At 38.9% G+C, this 9060-nt stretch overlaps 1 protein-coding gene and 1 long non-coding RNA gene across 2 annotated transcripts; one reads left to right on the top strand and one right to left on the bottom strand.

Annotated features, from left to right (window-relative positions):
- Positions 1-1008: 1008 nt before the first annotated feature.
- LOC119911954 (type-2 ice-structuring protein-like) lies at positions 1009-3255 on the bottom strand. The gene is made up of 8 exons (XM_038730927.1): positions 3199-3255; positions 2760-2840; positions 2582-2654; positions 2460-2495; positions 2108-2217; positions 1838-1972; positions 1657-1762; positions 1009-1150 (listed from the first exon to the last, which is right to left on the bottom strand). The coding sequence occupies exons 1-8, from the start codon at positions 3253-3255 to the stop codon at positions 1083-1085; spliced, it is 666 nt and encodes a 221-aa protein (XP_038586855.1). The 3' UTR covers positions 1009-1082.
- Positions 3256-4891: 1636 nt separating this feature from the next.
- Positions 4892-8583, top strand: LOC119912970. Its single transcript, XR_005446316.1, has 3 exons — positions 4892-5362; positions 7900-8011; positions 8247-8583. It is a non-coding gene; the product is annotated as an uncharacterized LOC119912970 (long non-coding RNA).
- Positions 8584-9060: the final 477 nt, after the last annotated feature.

Genomic DNA, 9060 nt, shown 5'->3' with positions numbered 1-9060 from the left:
AAGGAAGCTAATGCACTGTGGTTGAACTTTAAACTCTTTAACCAGGTAATTGAATGTTTCTGTTTGTGGGGAAACCAAATCAGATACAAATTATTTCTCAAAGCTGAGAATTGTTTTAATGTTTTAAAACGTTTTTCGAGGGGATCGCATTTTTAATGAAAGTATTTAGTCACTTTGTAACACTATTGCAAATGGATTATATCAGAATAAACCCCTCCTGATTTATAGTCTTTTTTTTCAAGACTGCCAATTGATCCTGGTCTCAAACTGTTCTTCTTTCCTAAATTATGAGGAAACATCAGAAATGTTGAGAGATTTCAGACTAATCTTATTAAGGAAATGCTACTTCTGCCAAATCTAACAAAACATTGATGAATCTAAACATACTTCAGGTAATTTATAATAACTGATGACTCAGCAGGCAGAAATTGTCGTATCACATTTTTTTAAGCTGCAAAAAAAGTTGAAGCTGCCACATGACTGTTTTCACCCTGCTCTTTGCTAATGATAGTCGGCTTGTATCAATTCTGTGTATTTTGTCACTAAATAAGTTTTCACATTCCCACACTCTTAGTTTCACTTGTATATGCAGTGAGATGCTTCAGCTGTCATAAATGTGAGCCGAGCTGCAACAGCTGATGTGGACAAAACAGCAGATTGCAGTAAACAAAAGTTTTTTTGTTGATTTTTTTAGTTGATACAAAACCATTCAAAGATGCCCACATTTGATCGAGATGTGGGAAATAAAAACAGGAGATATGACACAGCTTATTTCAGTGCTTGAGACTTTTATTCTTTCAAAGACAAGAAAGAACAGTTCACTGTGCAGAATAATATTGTTCTAAACAACAGATTCAATCTGCTGTTATTAAAGCCACATGGCCTCAGAAACGATCCAGCAACTGTTTCTGTCACTTGTTGTTTCTTTCCTTAAGTTGCGTCACAGCGATATAAAAATGTGATTTAAACAGAAATATATGGAGATTTGAGACTGATGGCACAAAGACAGATGCATCCCACATACACATAAACACGCATCCACCCATGTTTGGGCTTCTGGGAGGTTCTTCACCTGAGAATTATCAGGGCTTTTTGGCACAAACTGATGGGAGGCGAACGTTACACCAGGTGTCATCCCAGCGCTTATCATCTGAAAGTACCAACGACACAGCAGTTAAGGCGACACTACAAAAACCAACATGTGAAAGTATGTATACTGACATTCACAAAGAAAGAATATTTGAGACTGAAAGTTCATTCATTCGACCCATTAGCAGCTGGTCTGGAGCTTTCACACGGTTTTCCTCTCAAAATGGTGATATTCAAATTTCTTTACCGTTAATGACGTTTCATCGGTGTTGTGTTTAAGATCTTAAAATACGCAGGACAATGGAAATTTGAAAAACCTACAATTCCATGACACTTCATCAAACTCTAACCACTGAGGAAGATCATGTAATATGGTCAACTACTAATGGACCACGTGATGGGATTGTTCTGTGCACACAACACAGCACTATGCCATACATACATAGCATTTTAACAGCAAAGGTTTTTGTTTAATAAGAGAAAACCTTCCAAAAAAGTATAGATATGAGTGTATTATATGCTACTCATACATAATGCTCTAAATGAAATCAGTACGCTGTGATTTACCTCCATAATTTATCTGTAGACAGTGCTGCTTGCCCTGAAAGTTATTAAACCTTCCATAAGACCGATAGTTGAAGGGTGTACCATCACTCCACAACCACACACCCTCCTAGAAGACACAACAAAATATTAAATTAATTAATAACACTAATAACCAGAAGACCTCGTGTAAAGATAAATATACCTCTTGTGCATCCGAGCCTCCAATCCACGTTACTGTGTAATCATAACTTGCGCTCATGATCAGCCTCTGAATCTCATGGTACTCCAGCAGGTTGTGAACGGACGCAAGGTTTCCACCCATGGACTCACAGTTTTTCTACAGTGGAGATAAATACGAGAGAGAGAGAGAGAAATTGCAAATTAACCAAATGTCTATGTATGTGCAAACAAAATAAACATATTGTAGAAGCCTTCTGTACTAAAACAGTCACTAAAAAGTCTCCCTCTTTACCTCAGCTTGGGCCCAAGTCATGGCTTTTGGAACATAGTGGAAACAGCGACCGCTGAACTCAGACCAGCGTCCAGAACAAGCTGTCGAACTCTTGACCGGGTGACTCTTTGCTGAGAACAAGTAGAGTTTGGTGAGTAATGTGGAGTCTCCAGTTAAAGTCTCTATATGTAGATATGAAATCAACTTATTTTCATGACATGACACTATAACATAACATAAAATATTCATGTCATGATACAACATAAAATTACTTTACACAGTAAAACACAATTGCGATTTAAATTCCATAACGGCATAATATAAGTAAACGTAAAAACGTTAAAATAACGTAATAAAATATAACACAACTGACCTGGCTGGCCATTTTCATGTGCTGCCTCTGGAAGAGCTAGAAAGTTATACACAGCAGTTATTGATCTGGATTGTTGTCATACAAAACATTCATCTGTAACACTTTGTATTTATAAAGCTGACCAGCAGCTCTAGTCAGAACCATCATGGCACAAACAAGTGCAGACACAGTCAACATCTTGATGATGATGATAACCTGCGACAGAGAGAGAGAGATGTTACTAATACGTAGAGAACAGACAACCCATGCTGACTGTCAGTCCAGGAAAAGGAAGCGCGAAGCTTGTAGCTGCAGAATTACCTTCTTCCTTCTCAGCTTCTGTAGATTCTGCTGTACAGTGCAGAGACAATGATGAAGAGAAACACCAGCCCTTATATGCAGCTACTTATCTTGGCATCTCTTAAAAAACAGAACTGAACAACCATACACAGAGACATCACACATGGTATACTCAGTAATGTGCCTTTATTTTGTCTGCTAACATGTAAATGATGTAATCGATTTAATTCAAAAGCATTTATACTAATAGCTAGAAATCATAAATACTTTGATCCCTGAGGGAAACTGTTGCGTTACAGTTGCTCACTTTACTAAACATAACATTAAGTAAATATAGATAATATAATGAAATAGAAAATAAAGATGAGGGCACCCCAGTCTCTGAGTTGTTTGGCCAACATGAGTCCCATTTGTCCAGACCAAACCTTTAGGAGCAGCCTTAAATCAAAGCTGGGCCAACACATCTATCCCGGCTCTCTTTCCTCTCCTCTGAGTGATCAGTGACCTGCCGTGTCATAGGTATTGTTTTGACAATAAAGCCGGAAAAACAAACGTGTAGTGAAGTTTGAATGAGCTACCAGCTGCTGCATCTACATGTGCAACCAGCAGTTGAAGAGCTCCTCAGAAAATAGAGACAGCTCCGGCCCTTCCTGTAGAGGGCTTAAGTGTTCTTGGCCCAGTCCAGTTTATGGTCAGTGTGCACTCCCCGGTCATCCACATGATCCAGTGGCTCCCTGGATGGACATCGTGAGCTAAGGAGGTGCCACTGTTTCCTACAAATTTCATTTATATAATAATTTGCATCAGAAGAATAATTTATCACTGTTAACTGCATATGAGCTGTGCAAGAACAGAAAGCCAGTGTAGCAACTGTAACTAAGGGCGACTTAGTGATCAATTAGCAGCCAATATCATTTCCTACCTCAACATAATCGGGAAAATGACTATAAAACTAAAATGACTATATAAACATCATTTCTAGGAAACAGCGTTGGAAGATGAAATGCTCCAGAAACAAAGAGAGCCATTTGAGAGACCTGCCATTTGTATATAAACTGTGATGTCCTGATGAAATGAGGAAACTAAACACAACATGCCCTGCAGTAGTAAAAAAAGGCAATTTGTGAGTGAAGAACTAACAGAACAACAGTGTACAATTAGGTTGAACCTGGAACTTGTAGTGTTTTAAAATTAATATCACATTAATAAAACAGAGGCAGTAATGTAAAACACACAGTGGAACACTGACTGGGTTTAGAGGCTCTCCAAACTTTTCCTATTGTTCAGTCTAAAATACAAGCAAAAGAAAGCCTTCAAGGATGAATCTGCAATATGAAAAACCTTCTTATGGATATTAGTGTGCATGTCTTTCATGGTGGGAGGAAACCAGCGTGCCTGGGGGAACCCCACGAAACCACGGGGAGAACATGCAAACTCTGCGCAGAAAGGCCTGCTGAGCAAGGTCTAAACCCAGAAACAAAGCTGCGAGGCAGCAGAGCTGTCCCATAAAAGAGGTGTAAAAACAGGGTTTGGGTGGGAGGGATGTGAGAACTGACAGCTTATATACGTGAGTGCATGTGATTGGATTCGAGAGGCACATGTGGATGAAATGAGTGACGCACTGGGTGGTTGATTGGAGGAATAGAATGAGGCGCAGGTGGTCGAATAAGTGAGAGAGGCGTGGTCCTGAACCTCAGTCTACATAACTCCATTTCACTAACAAGGACCACACCAATGTTAGATGTTATAGTGGTTAATTGTGATGAATAGTTATGAAAGGAAAATATACCAGTGGCAATGACATATACACTGTGGTGGTTTTGGGGGGGAGCCAACAGGGGCCAGTTCCCCTTGTCAAATAAGTTGAGATCCCAACGCTCTTGCTATCAGGTCGCAAAGAAGAAAACTGGAGCCTTTCTTCCTTTAGTAACAACAGTGAGTGAGAAAAGGGAAGTGCAACATCCTTCCATCTGCAAAACACAGAGCTTAACAAAGATATAAGCAATATATTGAATAATGATTAAAGGAAAGATATTTGGTATTAAACATGATATGATGATTGAAAATCAGGATATCTCATTGATATTGAAGATTAATAAATTTAATTGATATTCCGACATCTCTGGCCCAACTGAATTTAAGGATGAACAAGCTATTGACAGGAAAAGGGTGGTGGCTGATTCGACAAAGAAACTCAGCTACGAAGTAGGATATAAAGAGGAGTCAGAGAGAGATCGGGGTTATTCCTCGGCAGACCTCAGAGGCATCGGACTCGGAGCAAGACCATCACCGCACCGGACCAAGATCCCAAGACAAGAGACGGGGATTTGAGCAGGAAAGAACTAGAGAACACTTCAGAGATTCTTCAGGGGACTCCAAGAGATCGAGCCACAGAGGGTAACCACAACATCCAAACCAACTGAAGAATCATTGGACTCTGAAGATTTTCTCTCACTCAACTGCAACGAAGACTGAAGACTTTTGAAGACAATTTGAGGGCTTTGGACAAAGCCTCAGGTTTCCACCAGGGTCATCAGCCCAGCAGAAGAGGGAAATAACTCCTTGGCCAGGACACCTCCTTCCCCTTCCTTTCTCTCCAAAAAGAGCTCAGCTATCACAATCAGGTTTTGAATTTTAGAGATTTTATCAGTTTATTTAGGTTTTAATCAGTTTTAAGTTGTATGCTTGCTCTTGCTTAATTTTGCAATACAATATATAATGACTGCATTTAAAGTACCAGTAGTAGACATTGAATTTATTTCTTCACAAAGGCAGTAATTAATTAGGTAAAGTGTGTTTAACATCTTTAAGGTTCTTATAGGTTGCTTTAGCCAACAACATATTTTCCTGGCCACTAAACACAATCCTAGCAGCTATACCAAGCGCACTGATCAATGAGAAGAGAGCTGTCGTTAACGGGCGTGGCTGGGGTGGTATTTGGCTCTAGGGCTATTCAGTCAGGTGCCATTTCAGAATAAGCAGTGTAGGCGTTCGGAAGAAGACAGTTAGAAGCTAGGCGAATATTTTCGACACCAGCTTAAACAGTCCTCAGTTATAATTAATAGGGTAATACCCATAGGCCTAGAGGATCGGACCCTTTACGACGGAGAGCTGGTCCAGTACCTAAATGTACATTAAACTTGAAGGCAGCATTATAGACCATATTTTGTCTTTGTAATCCATGTTTCCATTGCATGGATAGCCTTTGGATATTGCTGGAAATTGTTCTCAGTCCCCCTCCTTAAAGGGTAAATTATTATCATTATCATTTTTAACAATTTAATAATGCATTGCATTTAAACAGAACTTTCCATACACAAAAGGTGATGACAGTAACTTACTGGTCCTGCCTGGCTGGACATTCTGCAATCTGCCAAAATATGTATTCCACTCCATAATGCACAGATGATGGCCTATGTCAAGTATTTTATTTTGTGTATATTTCACATCATGTCTAATAACAGGGGTGAATATGGTGGTGTTTCCTTTTTCCTAGCAAAAGTTATAGTGGGATACAAAATACAAACTGGGATCCAGAGAATGTCTAGTACACTAGAGCTTAAAGTGTTCATTAAGCCTATACAAAGAAGTGTTGCTTCAAAGAATTTTTTTGTTTTTTTTGTATAGTGTAATTTAATAGAACTACAAGTAATAAAAAGATCCTGTTACTGAAACAAATAACTGTAAGTTACTGAAACATACTAAAACATTACATTATATACTAAACAAGACATTTTGAAAGCTTCAACATTACCTTTGTCTCTTTTGTCCCGGATTGATTGTGCCCCTCTGACAAAACAACTGGCCCCCTCAGTGAAATTGGTCTAGAACCGCCACTGCATATACGTAGGGAATGGAGATGGACAGGGATGAATAACCCTCGTAGATAAACTGATGGACTGATGTGCTGAGCTGATGTGTGTAAACGGGAGCCAGGAGTCTGAGTGAGTCATCACAGAAAGACCGACAAAACAAAATGACTGACAGTATCATCCAAATACAATATTTGTCTGTTCACAATAAACCATAAATTTTTTTACAATTTGTAAAACTTTAACAGATGTTAAGCTTAAACGCAATCATTAACGATGAGATCCATGACAGCCCATTTAGAGAAATGTTGCACTAATTTTGCACAAAGCTGACACTGAAAATGATGTGGAGATAAAATGAAGACTCTGATGATATTGAAATTCCTCAACTTCACTTTTGATGTTGATTTCATAAGTTTCTACTTCCGTCTTGACCTGAAAGATAAATAACCTAATATTTCTTAAAAATGTTCTTGGGCAATGACATGTCAGGGTTGTTGATGATTTGATAGTCATGAGTGTATCTACAAGTCATGTTAGAAAAAATACAACACAATAGTGTTTTACACCCTGTCCAGCATTCTATTTTATTTGGGAGTCACTGTGTCCCTGTAAATGTCCCTTTTTTGCAAAACCAACTTTATTGTTTTTGTTTTTATGTTGCTTTCCTGTCCATTTTGCATGTCAGACTGTTGAACTTTGCATTAATTTCCTAATGTGGCTAGACTAGAGTGAATTGTAGGCCCACATGCTGACTGCAGCAATGTTGAAACAGTAATATTGAGGGATGGAAGAGACATCAGCAGTGTGTGTAAAGTCAATCTGACACTAATGCAACCGTTTTGATTCACATATACAATTAGCATTACTGCAATAGTATAAGTGAAAATTCTGCAGCTCTGTTGAAGTTCCAGTGCAAAATAAACATAGATACTGTCAAAAGCCCTGGGTCTGTTCTGTTGTCGTCATGTAGATTCACATTGCATTACAAACAGCACTGAGTCTCACTCAGCTGTTTTTTCACCGGGAACACAAGTTACATTCAAATGAAATGTTCTGTGTAATCAAATTTTTTCCTCCTTACTAGATGAAAAATAATTTATCAGTGTTTGCACTGTTTGTATCAACCCAACAAGAACAATGTGTTCCCAGATTGCAGGGTTACTTGTGGTTCCAAAAGTAAAATTGGAGCTAGATCCTTCAGCCATCAAGTTCCTCTCCTGTGGAGTCAGGTCCCAGTTTGGATTCGGGAGGCAGACACCATCTCCACATTTAGGAGGAGCCTTAAATAAAACTGATAATAACTGCTTTTAAGTTCACTTAATATCCAATTCTCTTCTGTCTTCCAGGAGAACCAGTGGTTCTGGATTGATGGTACACCTTTTAACTACTTGAACTGGTGTGGTGGAGAGCCTAATAATCTGGGCGGCAGGCAGAACTGTTTGAAAATTAATCATGGAGGTAAAACGACATAGTGGTTTGTGTAGAAGTGATGTGAATTATTCCAAGTGATGAAAGCTAATTTTACAATTAAAATTCCATAAAACTTACAGCTCAGATATATAACATTCTGTGTCCCTAGTAAGCAATGTCTTTGTGAATCAGATTTCCATTCATCCATCCATCGTCAACCGCTTATCCTGCGTACAGGGTCGGGTGAAAACATTCATTTTCTCTGTTTTTTTGGTACCTGCAGATCAAAAGTGCTGGGATGACTGTTAGTGCGAGTTTCGAAGACCGTCTGTCTGATGATTCCTGTGCTGTAACAGAGTCATGAAGGCTTCCGTCTTTCTACCAACAGTTTCACATTTGAGCTGAACTCTCTATATCTTATTTCATATCTCCATTGCTGTGACTCCACTTAAAGAACAAAGTGACAAGTGACATAACTGGAGCTGGATTGTCTCTTAGGCCTTGTGCCTTTAAGCAGAGCAGACTGAATGTGTTATGAACTTTCTTTTAGAACATTCTTCCATACAATATAATCTGTAAAATGATACTTTTTACAAGAATAAAAGGCTCAAGCACTGGAACAAGCCTGTCATAAATCATAATTACAGCCTGGGGATATATATATATATATATATCTAAAGGGGCTCTCACGATTATACTGAATAATATTGTGTTCCTACTCAGTGAAGTATTCCTTCCCACAATGTCCCTGTCACTCTGTGTTCTCTGAAACTAAAACTGGAGCTCCTGTTAAACTGAGTAACAGATTTAGAACAATTGAATGTTAAATATTTAATCACACTATTCCTTCCCAGTGTCCCTGTCACTCAGGATAATCCACAGGCCAGAAAAGGGGTTTTGGATGTTCAATGAGGAAAACTAGGACAGCACCTGTCACAGGTCACTGGGCCAGGTTACCTGACTAATCATGCACATGCAGAGGGGGGTGCCATGGGTGCTTGAGCACCTGCCCTTTTGCCCTTTGATGCCCAAAGTGCCCTTTTATCAATGCGAAATTTACTTTATTTATTTATTTTTAAATTTGTAAAGGCCCCTTT

This window comes from Micropterus salmoides, unplaced genomic scaffold (genome assembly GCF_014851395.1).
Source record: "Micropterus salmoides isolate LMB-PRFRI ecotype aquatic unplaced genomic scaffold, ASM1485139v1 Ms_hic_scaffold_2, whole genome shotgun sequence".
Lineage (NCBI taxonomy): Eukaryota > Metazoa > Chordata > Actinopteri > Centrarchiformes > Centrarchidae > Micropterus > Micropterus salmoides.
This window is presented reverse-complemented; position numbering and strand designations above follow the sequence as displayed.

Coding starts and splice junctions, on each gene's coding strand:
- LOC119911954 (XM_038730927.1), bottom strand. CDS start 3,255: ATGACACGGCAGGTCACTGATCACTCAGAGGAGAGGAAAGAGAGCCGG. Junction 2,655..2,759: donor AGAAGCTGAGAAGGAAGAAG/GTAATTCTGCAG, acceptor TCTCTGTCGCAG/GTTATCATCATCATCAAGAT. Junction 1,973..2,107: donor TGACTTGGGCCCAAGCTGAG/GTAAAGAGGGAG, acceptor TCTCCACTGTAG/AAAAACTGTGAGTCCATGGG.